The sequence below is a fragment of the Mustela nivalis genome (genome assembly GCF_964662115.1).
Source record: "Mustela nivalis genome assembly, chromosome: 5".
In the NCBI taxonomy this organism is placed as follows: Eukaryota; Metazoa; Chordata; class Mammalia; order Carnivora; family Mustelidae; genus Mustela; species Mustela nivalis.
Genome location: NC_139024.1, coordinates 21,731,139 through 21,747,009, shown reverse-complemented (window position 1 = coordinate 21,747,009; position 15,871 = coordinate 21,731,139). Strand labels below are relative to the sequence as shown.

The 15,871-nt window shown below is 42.4% G+C and overlaps 1 protein-coding gene across 4 annotated transcripts in view; it reads right to left on the bottom strand.

The window, feature by feature from the left end:
- Positions 1-15,871, bottom strand: part of METTL24 (methyltransferase like 24) — a 145,566-nt gene that overhangs the window by 88,146 nt on the left and 41,549 nt on the right. For all 4 annotated transcript variants that reach the window (XM_082731979.1, XM_082731982.1, XM_082731981.1 and 1 more), the window contains exon 4: positions 8,377-8,605. In XM_082731979.1, coding sequence (XP_082588105.1) covers positions 8,377-8,605 — 229 coding nt within the window. The remainder of the gene's footprint in view (positions 1-8,376; positions 8,606-15,871) is intronic.

The window sequence follows — 15,871 nt, the reverse complement described above, 5'->3', positions numbered from 1 at the left end:
CCATTTTCTGACTCTGAAGTGCAGGCATGTGCTATAAAACTAAATTGACATCTGTTAGCAGGCTTGTCACATGGATGGTTTTTTCCTGCAGAATCTGGAATAAATTAAATCTTAAAATAAAACTTGGAACAGAGAGGCTGCTTTACATAATTCCTTCTAATGGCGTGCTGATTTTAAAGAGAGGCTCTCACAAGAAATGTTTCATTATCATTTTAATTGCAAAACTGTTGAATGCCACTCCATGCTAGGAAATCAGTGTTTTTATAATGTCCTTATGTTTTTAACTAAAAAGTGGCAAGTGACACCTTCCTCGCTGGCTGGAAGATAAATCAGCTTTTACCTCCAAATAAAACCATGGCCACTTTTCCCCCAAGTCCCTGGAGCTTGTTTCATGGGTGGCTGGTTATGCAGGGCACTTCTGAGCACTGGCATGGCTGAGTTCCTGGGTCAGAAATGGCTGGCCGGGGTGTGACCTCACAGGGTTTGCTCAGGAATACACTCCCTCAGAGGATTCACCAATAGATTAGCAAGTTCTGGGGCCACTTACTGTCAAAAGGCATTAAGCACTTTCTGACACAAGAGAGAGGAACTGGCGGAGTTGCATGACCCGGTGAAACTGGGCTGTGTAACACTGAACAAAACATTCTGTGCAAAAGAAAGTCACATAGACGGAAACCTTCACCGGTCCCAAAGCTTACAGCCCCTCTGCTCCCTCAGGACTCATTTGGCTCCCCTTCCCCAAACTTTGCCAAAATGACAAAATCCTCAGACAACTACACCCTCCCCTGGTACCCAGCAGAGAAGAAAACCAAATACCAGATCCCCAGAGGCTCATTTCCTGCAGGAGTGGAACCCTCCCCTTTTGTAATAATGGCAGGTGCCTTTGAAAATCTCAAAAATGCAACACTCAGTCAAAATGCTTTGTTTTACATAATTCTGCTCTCCTTAAAATTCTTCGTTCATTTCTCTCACCGATATAGCGTATTGGCCTGTACGACCTTCTCAAAGAGTCACGGCTCATATCCCACACCTTCTCATAGGGAACAGCGAGGCACAGAGGACAGAGGAACTCAGTGAAGAGACAGAGAAGGAGGCTGCAGAAGTGGACAGACTCTCAACCCCCTTCTTATTTAAAGGGTTTCCCACACAGGAGGGGAGGGGAGATTTGCAAAGGGAAGGCTGAGTCCCTACAGCCCTCTCTACATGCTGAGGCCCCACAGCCCTCTCTACATGCTGAGGCCCCTCCCAGGGTGATCTTCCTATTACCTGGGTTAGAGTTGGGGTGGGTCAGTTGAAAAGGCAGCTTCCCGGGCTCCATGACAGACCAACTAAGTGAGAATCTCTAAGGTTGGTTCTGGCTTCGAAGTTTTTATTGTTGTTGTTTTAACTTATTTGACAGACAGAGATCACAAGTAGGCAGAGAAGCAGGCAGAGAAATTTGGCTCCCCACCAAGCAGAGGGCCCCATGCGGGGCTAGATCCCAAGACCCTGGGATCATGACCTGAGCCGAAGGCAGAAGCTCTAACCCACTGAGCCACCCAGGTGCTTTTGGGGTTTTTTTTTTTAAAGATTTATTTATTTATTATTTGACAGACAGAGATCACAAGTAGGCAGAGAGGCAGAGCAGCAGGCAGAGAGAGAGGAGGAAGCAGGCTCCCTGCTGAGCAGAGAGCCCAATGTGGGGCTGGATCCCAGGACCCTGGGATCATGACCTGAACTCAAGGCAGAGGCTTTAACCCACTGAGCCACCCCGGTGCCCCTGGGTTCGAAGTTTTAATCAAGGTCCCTAGCTGATGGGATCCTTTGCTTATGCTGTTAATTTGGGTTTGTCTTCCAGTGTTACCAATGCTTACAGTGCAACCTGAGAACCACTCGGTTGTAGAGATGGGAGTGGGTGTCCAGACTCGGGAGCGCTGCTCACGCACGACTTCACCAGTCATGGCTTATACCACTGCTAAAGATCCAGAGGCACCTAGCTCGTTCTTCAAACAGGCTTTATAACCTGCATGCTAGCTAAAAACTGAATGGTCTGGAAAATCACTCCGAGCCCAGAAATTTGCTTCACAGCAAATCTTACCATTATAGATAAGTGAAAAAGGGTAAAAAGCCGAAACTCATTTCCTACGTGTTGAGTGCCGAAGTTCTAGACCCCCGTTCCCAAGCTGGTTTGTCCTTTAGGTATACTACAGATTGATGGGGACAGAAAAATGTCTCTACATCTCAAATTGCAATTCAGGAGCGTAGCTGACTCATTATTCCTAAATTGCTACTGGCTCATTTCACAGAAACGCAGGCTTGTCATGATTAAATAGCATTTCTGCAAGACGAAGCTGCCTTCAAAGACACAGAAGATACACACCTCTCTCTGGAAAAGTAATATAAACAAGTCTACACGGAAGACTGCCCTGGGCCCTAAAAGAGTCACCTGGATTTCTACCTTTACCATAGCATATCTTGTTGCCATGGTGTTTTCCATCCAAGTATCCTGAACGTCAGTGGCTAAGGCTTCTGGATGGTCTAGCTGCCGCTTCGGAATTCTGCGGTGGGCTGTGTGAAAAGATCAAGCATCCAAACTTCATTACCTGCACGTTTTATTTAGGAAGATGCTGGGTAGAAAGTGAGGTCATGTACCTTATATATTTCCTGAGCACTTCCCTAGGTAGTTGGGATGAGAGCCTAATGATGGAGTCCTGCTCTTAAGCCATATGCTCCTTCGTTAGGAACATACCTCTGACAGGCAGGGATCTAACTGGAGAGTAAACCACAAGTCACCTAGGACTGGGGCATGTCTGGGCCTTGAACTGGTATGGGAGACCACTGGGAGACATTTTTTTTTTAAGATTTTATCTATTTACTCAACAGACAGAGATCACAAGTAGGCAGAGAAGCAGGCAGAGAGAGAGGGAGGAAGCAGGTTTCCCACTGAGCAGAGAGCCCGATTCGGGGCCTGATACCAGGATACCCTGAGATCATGACCCGAGCCGAAAGCAGAGGCCCCAACCCACTGAGCCACCCAGGTGCCCCGGGAGACATTTTTATAAAGGAATGTCCCTCCCGAGGAAAAAACTTTGTTCCAAGAAACAAGCAAGTTTGAAACCGAAATCTGGTAGAGGCTGGCACAGAAATGGAAAAATGATCTGAAGCATAGGACATCATCGGTGCCTCATACCACCCTTGGCAGGGACTCAGGCTGAGGGTGGCGGACGTCGGAACACAAGGTGGTCCAGGGGTGTCCAGGTGGCCCCGTCAGTTGAGTGGCAGACTCTTGGTTTTGGCCGGGGTCTCATCACCATGTCCCAGGATGGAGCCCAGGGCCTGGCTCCCAGCTCCACGGGGGTCTGCTTGGGTTTCTCACACTCATTCTTCCTCTGACCCTCCCCCCTGTGCTCACTCTCTCTCACTGAAATAAATAATAAAATAAAATATAAAATAAAATGAAATAAACTAAAATAAAGTGGTCCAGTGCCAGGCCTCTTGGAAGACACCCATTACTAGTAAACATCCTCTGCTCCTGTGTTACTCAGACTACCTTACAGGTCTTGCTATTCAAGGTATAGTTCCCCAAGCAGCAGTCTCACCAGAGCCTGAGAGCATGCCACGAATGCCGCATCTCAGGACACACCCCAGAACTTCAGAATCAACGTCTGCATTTTAATTAGATTCCCCGGTGATTCACCTATACATTAAATATGAGCCAAAATGACATGAAATATGATTTAGGCACTACAAATAAGCATTTCAAAATCTTCTGTTTGTTAGGTATTTTTAACATGTATTAGAAAACATAACTAAGCCACAGTTTACTCTTGAGTCCATGGGTACTACTTCTCCAGATAATTCTAAGAAAGGTAAGTAAGTTTAAAGTTGACTTAAAGGAAAGTTTAAGGGAAAATGTACCCCCATGCCAAATACAAACCGAAAAGTGAGATTTGTAAGAGAAGGCAAATACAAAGGACATGAACTAAAACTATATTGGAAGGGGAGGTGAACCATGAGAGACTCGGGACTCTGAAAAACAATCTGAGGGTTTTGAAGGGGTGGGGGGTGGGAGGTTGGGGTACCAGGTGGTGGATATTATGGAGGGCACGGATTGCATGGAGCACTGGGTGTGGTGCAAAAATAATGAATACTGTTATGCTGAAAATTAAAAAAAAAAAAAAAAAGAAAATAGAGGAATCTAGAATGATATTTCATATAAATATTTAACAGAACAAAACAAAACAAACAAACAAAACTGGTACAGCAGAACAGCAAACAAAGGAGAATTTAAGGCAAAGGAAATTTCCAGGAATGAAGAGTGACATAATATACCCATGCAGAGAAATTTTCTTCCTGAGTCTACCATTTTCCATTTCCACCAGCAAAGCCGGAGTATTCTTCCCAAGAAGCCTTTCACTCTAGGGCGCTATCAACATCTTGTTTATAATTTGCTCAAGTAATAAGCAAAAGGAAAGGGAACGTTTTTGTGGCTCAATTTCAAAGCGCCCCTTCTCTGCAGCACAGCACCTGCCTACCTACCGCAGGACAGACCTGAGGTCTGGTGAAGGGTGTGGAGCTCCCGGCCCAGGGACTCAGGCCCCGCCCCTCCAGCGAGGGTAGTGGGGGACAGCCCGCCCCCGTGGGGGTGGAGGAGTCGGGGACCCGCCCCCACGCAGCCATCCCACCCGCGGCCCCAGGCCCTGCGCTCTGCTTCTGCTTCTGCTCCGTATTAATTCTCAGCAGTTTATTTAATTTCTCTACAGCACAGTGTTTACTTTCTACACGATCGCCAGCAAAGCTGTTCCGGGCCCCGGGGCAGCAAACAGTCCCAATTGTCTACGACCCCCTCTGAAGAACCAATTGCCCTTCAGTTTCCGCACAAAGCTTTCATTAAAAACTCTTGAGTTGAATTAGGTGCGGTTATCAATTTCCTGGGGAATCTGATATATTTTCCGAGAAAACAAAGAGAAAGAAAAAAAGAAAGGCTTTCTATAAAATTTTGTGAAGACTTACTGAAACTGTTCATTAAAACTCTTTGAGTTTAAAATCATTTCTTAAAAGATTTTATTTATTTATTTGACAGAGATCACAAGTAGGTAGGGCGAGGGTGTGGGCGGGAAGCAGGCTCCCTGCCAAGCAGAGCGCCTGATTGGAGGCTGATCCCAGGGCCCTGAGATCATGACCTGAGCCAAAGGCAGAGGCTTTAACCCACTGCGCCACCCAGGCGCCCCCGAGTTTACAATTATTTTTAAGTCACACTGCGCTCTCTGATCGAATTCTCAAAAACTATCCATTTGGGAAGGATTGTGGTCCCTATTACACTGGCAATGAAATGGAGCACCAGAGCAATTAAATGATTCAATCGGTGCCAAATGCTAATGGAAATAATAATAATAATAATTAACTAACTAACGTGAGAATGGGTGCTTCAAACGTTAATCACCGAGCTTCCAGAGGTAACCTCTAAGGCAGTACTGTTACTCATTCGATCAATGGCATGGTTAAGACTGAAAGTAGTAATTTCTCAATCAGCCTGGATCATTTAGGGTACTCTGTGTAATAAAGGCTTTAGGGGGGAAAAGCACACATCATGATTAATATGAGTGGAAATTTCAGACTCAATACACCCAGTCCTGTTCTGGAAAAATTCTTAAGCATCATTACAGCAACAAGCACATCAGCAAGGAGAAGCCAGCTGATCATTAATAATGCTCGACCCAGGGGATAGGATTCCCTGCCAGACTTGGCTTTCTGGTTCTCCCACTTTTGCTGATGCTGCTGCTCTCACCTGATGCTTTAGAAATGTTTTTGATTTACAGCTGGCAACTAAAATTACCCAAGAGTTTTCAAAGCAGAACAAAAGCCCTATGCGTCTTTCTGTCCCCCTCTCAGAGTCTGGCTTTTCCTTTTGGCCTGAGTAGCTGGAATCTACGGATGAATAAAAAGAAGAAAAATCACGGCTTCCCCTAGAAAACACCTCCTAACTGTATGAAACAGTTTTACATCATGAGGTGAAAATAACACAACAAAAACCCTTCTGGTTTCTAAAGCCGGTAGCAGAAGAAATGAGTGAAGAAGGCAAGACTCAAGGACAGACATGTGTGTGAGAGTTTTCTACTTGCTTTCCCTGCCAGGGCTACCTCCTCTTTACCACTGTCTGTACACATGCAGGAAAATGAAAACAGACCTTGCTTGTTGCAGACCAGAAACGCAGTTTCCTTTTATCTGGTACCACATAGCTTCTAAAGGCCTGTTCCTAATGGAAGCAATCACTCACTGATGGGTTTCATTTTCGCTTTTTGTTTTAAAGCATTTGCCAAAACAAACAAACCAAAAAAAACACCTAGGAAAGAATATCAGAATCTTTCAAAATCCTCCATATCGAATTTTTTTAAAAGATTTATTTATTTATTTATTTATTTGACAGACATCACAAGTAGGCAGAGAGGCAGGCAGAGAGAGAGAGGAAAAAGCAGGGTCCCTGCTGGGCAGAGAGCCAGACTCGGGGCTTGATCCCATGAACCTGGGATCATTTTTAAAGTAGCAAATATATACTTGGCAATTATGGCCCAGATTGCTTTCGTGTTCTTTTTTTTTTTTTTTTTTTTTTTGTGGTAAAATCTACATAACATAAAATTTACCGTCTCAACCATTTATAGGTGTCATTACTAATGTTTTTAATAAAAATAAGTAGCCTTAGGAATATTAAAAACATCCTTTAAAACATTTATCCTTTTTAGGTACTACTGTAAATATTTCTGCTGTCCCAGGAGCAGCATAAAAGATCTCATTAAAAGATCTCATGCTTCATCCTCAGCATAAAACTTTGCCCACTGTGGCTCCTACGGAGTTACACAAACACAATTCCGGTGCATACCTGATTATTTGAAAACACATTTTCATAGGAAATGTGGCTTGGATGTATTTTATCCACGGGTCATTCTTCAAAGCCTTATTTTATCCTCACATTTACCAAATCTTTTGCTGAAATATTCTCCAAAAAAGCAGTCTCGACAAAGTCTACTCTTTGAACGGTGAGGGCAGATAGGGCCAGGGAATAAAGAGCCTTAAGGAGGAGCAACAGGAGTCCCAAATGAACACAAAGAATCTGTAGCTAGCTGTCTGAATCACCAAGAGTTGACATATTAGAGAATCAAGCCTGTAATGTTCAGCTGTAAGGAAAAAAATTTTTAACAAAACAAAACACAAAAAAACCCCCACAGGTCTCTGAAGGCAATAAGTGGCAAAAATAAAATAAAGTTCTGAAAAATGCTCCCACTTCAGTTTCTGTTTGAAGATCTTACCCCCCAAATCCTGTGTATGTTGCATTGAGTCTCCTAATCATTAAATGCTAGTTACTGTCAATGGCAGAACAAAATACAAATCAGTCGTTTATCACATGTTAGAAGAGCAGCAAATTCTTTGAAGTGGTTCTTGAAGAAGCTCCTGCTGTCCAATTAAAGGGAGTTTAAAAAAAAAAATGGACGAGGAGCAAGAGGAGGAGGAGGAGTGAAAAAACACAATGAGGAAAAGCCCTTGTATTAAAGATCAAGCAGGCAACTCAAGTTTAAAATTGAATTCCATGTACGCTGTTTTTTTCAGAAACACCCATTCTGGTATGTGCTAAATCACATGTCATCTCTGGCTGAGAACAGGAAGGTAAAATAGGCCAAGCCTGGGAAGGGTTGGCAAACCAACACAGGCCAACTACACTCAGGAGAACTATCTAGTATTTGCCTACAGAGTGCAACTGCCTCAGGTCTACACCAAAAATTTTGCTTTCAAGGAACACGGTTCAAAGACTGAGTTTCTTTTTGCTATCCATTCACAAGAAGACACTTGCAGAGATCTGACATCTTTCGACATCATTTTATCCGTTGCAACACACAGAATGTCCATTCCATTTTACAAAGTTCATTTTAATCAGACATAATGTATGTTCTGGCCTTCCAGAGCCCGGAGACTCAAGACAGTTGCTACAGCAGTGAGAAACACAATATGTGGGCGATCTCTTATCAAACAAAAACCTGGCCCCGATTACTTTGTATTTGGGATCGGCATAAGTAGTTTGCTCCATCTGAACATTTTAAGTCGATTGCCAAATGAAAATGGGACTTTTGAGCCCCTGCCAGAAGTAGGCTTCTCACTTCCTTGCCCAGTCTTAGCCAAAACCCTAGCACTACCCAACAGCAACCGCGATCTACAAATCAACTTAAAGACCTCAATCTTTGCCAAAACTTTATGTCTACCGAGCTGACTCTATAAATAATGACGGGCTATCATCACGAAGTTTGAAACTGGATTCTCGACTGTCCAATTCTGGGTTTGCATTTTTTTTTTTCAAGTTCATGAGTCTGTTCACTTAATTTCATTGTGCAATCAAATGAAAACTCTCACCTTGTGATGCCCAAATTCATTCAAAATGGTGCCCAGCTTTCTGGTGTTGCTGTACGGGTTTTGGGCAGCCACAGCTGGGTGTGGGTCCCGCCAGTCGATGGACAAGCGGTGATACCAGAGGCGCCGACTCTTCAGAAGATGAGCCGACTTCACGCTAGGATCGAAACGATGGACTTCGCATCCACTGTTGGCCAAGCTAACCTCAAACTGTGTATCGTCACTCCCCAGCCTAGAAAGAAAGAGGATGGAAATCAGTAAGAACAAAGCAATACGAAGCAAAAGTGTTGGATTGACAAGACGATTCTCAGGCCAATTTTCTTACTCTTACCAAGCTTTCTCCTGTTTTAACACATGGCTAACTGCACACAGTCAATAAACCTTCTTCTATCACAAAAAGCATTAGAGCTAAGAGCTTCTGGGTATCAAGCAAGCAGAGACATCATCTGCTAAATGCAGACCAGCAAAGCACATGTTCAAACATGCAGAGGCATGCCAAATTAATTTTTTACAAAGATGTGAATCATAGCAGCAACGAAACAAGACGATCCAGTGATCTTAAGAGGCTTTCTCAGAAGACGTCAAAAATATGAGCACTGGGATTCGTTCCCTTAGGGAGAGGTGCAGTTTGCTAATGAGGTACTTTGTCTCCATTCTAATGGCCACCATGCATGAGGCCTGACTTAAAGACAATAGCTGTTTCCTTAGAAATGGAATGCGTTTTAAAATAGTACAGCTTTGGGGGCGCCTGGGTGGCTCAGTTGGTTAAGTGACCACCTTCGGCTCAGGTCAAGATCCTGGAGTCCTGGGATCGAGTCCCTGGGATCAGACTCCCTGTCTGCTTTTCCCACTGACCCCTCTCCTCTCATGCCCTCTCTCTCTCTCTCTCAAATAAATAAATAAAATCATTTAAAAAAAATAGTACAGCTTCCTGGTGGTGGGTATCGTGGAGGGCACATATCACATGGAGCACTGGGTGTGGTGCATAAACAATGAATTTTGGAACACTGGGAAAAAAATTAAATAAAAAAAATAAAAATGAAAGCAGCAATTAGAACAATAATAGAGGAAATCAGCCCTGCCTTAGGAGGACATTTAACATGTCAGAAGATGTCCTATAGGCAACTACCTATGGGTTTACCTTAACTGACCTCATACATCAAAGAGCTGAATAAATAAGGTGTGTTTGATGATAATAATGCTAAACAAAAAATAAAATAAAATAGTACAGCTAAAGAAAAGGCAACTCTATGCGGTTCTACTCAAGAAATAGAAGAGATACCTCACTTAAAGTCACATCAACAGGAGGAAGAAATTATGAATTAGCTGTACCTACGAACGCAGTATGTAACATATCATGCAGAACACTCATATAATTAACACATTTTTAATTTACTCTGTCATATTACTCAGACGTATTTGGTGGAGTTATATTCATCACTTTGATTAAAGCATCAGTTTGGATGAAAAAACATGAAATTAAATGAAAGAAGATTATTTTTTTAAATGGTGATTACAGCTTCTTTGCCCGAAATACTATATTTAGATGTGATTTAAGATACCAAAATCTCCCAGAGTATCTATAATACATCGACCGAACTTGAACCCCATGCAGAAATGCTTCGTTCTCTTAGACTTTACTGTCTCAGATTGTTTCATAATATGGAAACATACAAGCTCACTGGCTAACAATTATTTACCTGATTTTAGTTGACTAAAATAAGTCTTCGGCACAGAGGTCCTCCCCCTAGACATTCTGATTATACTTTTTCTTGCCTTGTTTTCTCTTCATTTCTACTCCACTGCTTTTCCCCTCACTGGATCCATGGCACGTTAACCTTCTGCTGTCCCTTACCTGTAATTCTCTCTACCCTTTTGGCTAGAAGATTTAGCACTCTTCTCACAAACACTACCATTCCCTTTACCCGAAAGATACTGTTTCCTAATTTTTACCTCTTATCGCACTCACCCAGATCAGCCCATTGTCATCTCTATCCTAGTGTCCCCCCAATTTTTCCATCATCTAATCCGGTGTGGCAGACTGACTTGCTGGCTCTAATTCTTCACCCTTCATCCATACCACTGCCATGCTCTGCTCATCATGGGCAGGGTGTCCCTTCCTGCCCCTTTTTTGGCAGGATTTTTTGGCTTGACCACATGATTTCCTTTTTGGAAGGAACTGACAGTATACCAGTCCTGAGCTCAGGCTCTAAGTACTTCTGTCCACTCTCTCCTATCATGCTCATGATGAAAACTTGCTGTCTCAGGAAAATACAAGACATGAAACGTAGAGGTACCCCAGCCTCTGTGACACCACCAGCCTTCTGTGAAAAACAGAACTGCCCTTGGCCTACCACACCTTGACGGAAAGTCTCCCAGCTAAGCCCAACCTCAACCAACAGAAGCCCAGCTGATTTGGAAACATATAAGCCGTAATAAATAATGGTTTTAAGCTACTGAAATTTAGAGTGATTTGTTATACAGCAATAGCTAACTTATAAACCTGCCATGCACTGTATGTCCAAGAATTGAATAAGAATGACAATACATTATTTAGTAGACAGATTTCTTTCTGTATAGATCAGAATGTTGCGAAATTCACCTGGCCCAAGGAATTTTTCACTTAATTGTATTTGTTGAAACTTAGATGAGCAAACCAGTGTTTTATGGGTCATCTCATGGAAAATGGCAGTTTTGTAACTTTACTAAGAAAACACTGTATCAAGAAAGTCCTCACTAAATATAATTTGTATGTAAACTTTCTAGAGTAGAGAAATGTGAATAATTTCTTTCTCTGAATTTTCGAAATAGTTTTCAAGGAAACATTCTCCACTCTAAACCATGTGTTTTAACCAAGACTTCAAAAAAATTTAAGAATTAAATTAAGCACATACACTTCTGTAACTAACATTTTTTAGTAAGGCACTTTATTATATATTGGTATGTTTTCAATTTAAACTAATTTTTATAATGAAAAAATAGCAATACTCATAGAAAGCATTCAAAGAAATAGATAGAATGAAAAGCTGAAGTGTTCTAGCCCTAGAAATTTTGACCACTAATTTCTAGAGATAATCACACTTAGCAATATTTTGTGTATCCTTCCAGAAATTCTCTGCACACGTACAAATGTTCTCTACCAGAGACACCATAAGCACACACATACATATTTAAGTTCATCATCATATAGTGAGGAACTATTTTGTACAATACCCTAAATAACATGAAAATATTGAAATTTGTCATTTTGGGGTTAATTTATGTTACTTTTACTAAATAAAATACATTTACGATGTAAGTGTACTAAATTGGAAAATAATAAACAGCGCTCACTGAATCAGGGTCTGTAATTCTTACTTTCATTTATTCAAATGGTACTTCTTCAAGTTTTTATTTAAATTCAACTTAGCTAACATGCAATGTAATATTCTGCTTATTTCTGAATCCCATGTGCTGTGCAATGAGATGATGGCTGACCGACAGATCTATAAAATGCTGCTCGAAGTGATAGAAAACTAGAAAGGTAGGGTCTGGAATTCCCAGAATACATAGTACAGTATCCAACACAGCATAGGGCAGGCTATGTTTCACTGTCCTATTTGTGTATATAAATAAATATTTACAAAGCACTTTAAGGGGCACTTGGGTGGCTCAGTCAGTTAAGCATCTGCTTTTGGCTCAGGTCATGATCCCAGGGTCCTGGGATCGAGCCCCATGTCAAGCCCCCTGCTCATCAGGGAGTCTGCTTCTCCCTCTCCTTCTATCCCTTCTCCAGCTTGTGCTCTCTCTCTTGCTCACTCACTCTCTCTCTCCCTCTCTCTCTCTCAAATAAATACTTTTCAAAAAGCACTTTAATATGTTTAAGGCATTATACTAGACACCAGAGACAAATAGATAAATAAAATATAACCCTTGAACCGAAGGTCACAAGTCTTAATGAAGAAAGATTTCTTAACAAATAACTATAGGAAAATAATGAAATAACCAAAACAAAACTATTAGTTACAGCAAAAATGTACTTGGTCTGTAAGAAAATCATTTTCTGCTCTTATTTAACTGGAAAGAGAATTCACTGTACAAAATTCTACTTTATGGGAATGTTCTACTTTATGTTTATTCCATGAAGCAAGAAATGTATCTCATAAGGCTCCTATCTCATGATCAAAGAGAGTTGTTCCACTCCCTGCTGCCACATCTGCATTCCAGGCAGCAGGGAAAAGTAGGAGGAGAATGAAGGTCACATCCTTTCCTCTTAGGGCATGGCTTAGACGTTGCACACAGCACATTCACTCGTATCTCACTGCTCAAAGCTAATCATATGGCCACTTGGAGCTTCAAGGAAGGCTAGGGAATGCAGTCTTTGGCAAGGTGCCACAAAACTCACTAGCTCTGTTACCAAAGGAAAAAGGAAAAATATATCCAAGAGAAGTAAAAACATATGTCCACACAAAAACATGTACATGAATGTTCACTGCAACATTATCACGAGAGCCCATAAGTGGAAACAACCCAAATAGCCATCAACTGATGAGTGAATAAATAAAATGTGGTATATCCATATAATAGAATATTATTCAGCCATTAAAAGGAATGAAGTAATGATACCTGTTACAAAATCGAACCTTGATGCTAAGTGAAAAAAGCCAGTCACAAAAGGCCACATGTTGTATGCTTCCATTTATATGAAATGTCCAGAAAAGGCCAATCTACAGACAGAAAGTAGATTAGTGGTTGCCTAGGACAAGGGGTAAAAAGTAGGAAAGGGGTTGGAGAGAAATTGGGAATGACTGCTACTGGGTTTATGGCTTCCTCTTTGGGGTGACAAAAATGTTCTATATTTGACTGTAGTGACCGGAAACCATTGAAATGTATGTCTCAAATGAGCGAACTATATGGTACGGTATGTGAATTATAACTCAACAAAATTGATACAGGACAGATTTCTAACCAGATACAGGAAAGGTTTCTAACTATGACCACTGAGGCATAAGGATGGGAAGAAGTGACACAATTGGACAACGGTGTCCCCAAGAGTTTCAGTAACCCATTCTTCAACCCTGCAGGACCCAGAGAATCTGGCCACATGGTGATCTATTATGAGCTCTAATAGATAATTAGGTTATCTGTTATCTAATTATTGAGGTGATAATGAATAGATCTGTAAACTGGCAGCTACTAGAGGGGGGTGAATAGGTTTTTTGGAGCATAAATAACACAATAGTAGATAAAAAGATGTTATAATTATTAGTTTTGTTAAATAACATTTCATAAAATGCCACGATTTCATCTAAAACATATATTCTCAGCAGGGATGATATCATCCCTAAGGGGGCAAAAACCCATTCTTGGGAGCCAAGAAAACCTCCCCTTTTTACATGGAAGGCACAGATACACACATTACACAAACAGATATACAAATTATCTATGCCATTCAAATTTCAGGGGGCGGGAGGTGGTGATTAGGAAAGAAATTATCTAAAAGGACCCTTGGGTCCATGATTTTCTGATTCCTCATTCATCTACAGCAGAGCGCCGGCTGTGTTAATTGAACTCCTACAAGTTGAAAAGGTTTGGCTCTGGATCTCGGTCATTCCTCGTGAAATGCTCATGGCGCCCGGAAGTCCCCGCTTTCCCACCCAAGATACCGGTTGTTGCCTAACCACGTGTCATCTACCGAACATTCTTCTGTCTCGTGCGGAGAATTTATGCCTTGAAACCAAATGGTGCCACCTACCAGAGAACAAAAGAAGAGATTATAAACATGGACTGGGGCACCTGGGTGGCTCAGTGCGTTAAAGCCTCTGCTTTCCTCATGATCCCAGGGTCCTGGGAACGAGCCCCGCATCTCGCTCTCTGCCTCAGCAGGGAGCCTGCTTCCCCTCCCCACCCCGCCTGCCTCTCTGCCTCCTTGTGATCTCTGTCAAATAAATAAATAAAATCTTTAAAAAATAAACAATTAAAAAAATAAAAATAAAAAGACGGACTTAGGCACGATCCCTTCTCAAGTTCCCTCTTCCACTCTCACGTCTACCCCTGAAATAAGAGTCTTTGACAGGCAGGATAAAATAGGTGATTTTCCCCCACTGGCCTTAGCTTTCACCCCCTCGCACCCCACCCGCACCCTCCCCCTCACACAGAAGACGCTCAGGGCAGCCCCCAGCTGAAGAGGTCAGGCAGAAGACATGAGCACCGAAACCCACAACCCCTCCTTCCTCTGCTCCTCCCCCTTCCGGGGACATAACCTGCCTGTACAGCACCTTCCCTTATCTTAACTGGTCTCTTCTACCCCCCATTTCAAAGTTAAAAAGGATCCGATTTTAATTCTCAGCTGAGCTTCACCCAGAGTACACACACTCTCCCAGAGAAATGCTTTTACATTAGCTGCAGAAAAAAAAAAAAAAAAAAAAAAAAAAGTCTGACTCCTCGTAAAGACGTTCCAGACTCCGAGACAAGGTGAACTTGATTCCTCCTCTAGTTCTTGGGATGGAGGAAAGGCATGTAGTCCTTGTCTTCTGGTCCTCTGTACTCAGATCCCTTTCCCCGTGTCTAGGAAGGCGACCCCTAGCGGTGGCTTTATCTGCCATCCTCGGTGTGCCAGGATGACATGGTCTTGCTCCTGCCACAGCCCAGGAGCCCAGAGCACAAACTGGCCTGGTGTGGGGACCCCGTGACCCACCTGCCCCCGCCCTCCCTGCCATCTCACAACTGCCCCCCATCCTCCCAAACCTGAGAACCCAGGGCCCACATTCCCTGTTCTTGAGCCTCATTTCAGGACCACCACTTCTGGTCTGGGTCTCTGTCTTCCCTCAGCATCAACTGAAATGTCCGCGGGCCATTTACCTGCCTCCAGGCGAGCAATCCACCTGCGAAGGGGGCAGGCTTACCTGTCCTGAGTCACAGGGCAACCTCCTTGTTCATCCACAACCCAAAGCATCCTTCCTTTACCCATCGGAAATATTTTCTTTAATTTCCAGTCTTCAATTAAGCATTTTTCGGTTTTGAGTCAAAGTTGGCCCTTATCATCTAGTCACGTCTGTTCTCTGAAGAATTCAACTATCCCTATCTTCTCTTTAGAAAGCTGAGTTTAAACAGTGAGCATTTCAATGGAAGTAAGAAACTACCTTTTTACATGAAGTCATCTGAAATCTTAGAGCAGGATTCTCTTATCAAATGGCTCTGAAGTATTAGAAAGCAAAAAAGGAATTTTAAAGCTCTCTCCCCTCAACAGCTTTCCCAGTTCTCATTTTACTCAGGGATATGCTTTAAATGAGATTATTCCAGGGTGTAAAATAATATGTAAAATATAAAGGCAGTTCAGAGCAAGAAAACAGGACCAAGCTGAGCTCTCCAATTTGCATGTGGTACTATGAAATTATTTTTATGACCTACTTTCATACATTTTTAACATGATAGAAAATAAAGTCTACTGTCAAAACTCCCATTCTTTCTACAAGCTAGAAGCAAAGCTGGTAGGCTCCCTTCTGTTCTAATGGCTGAG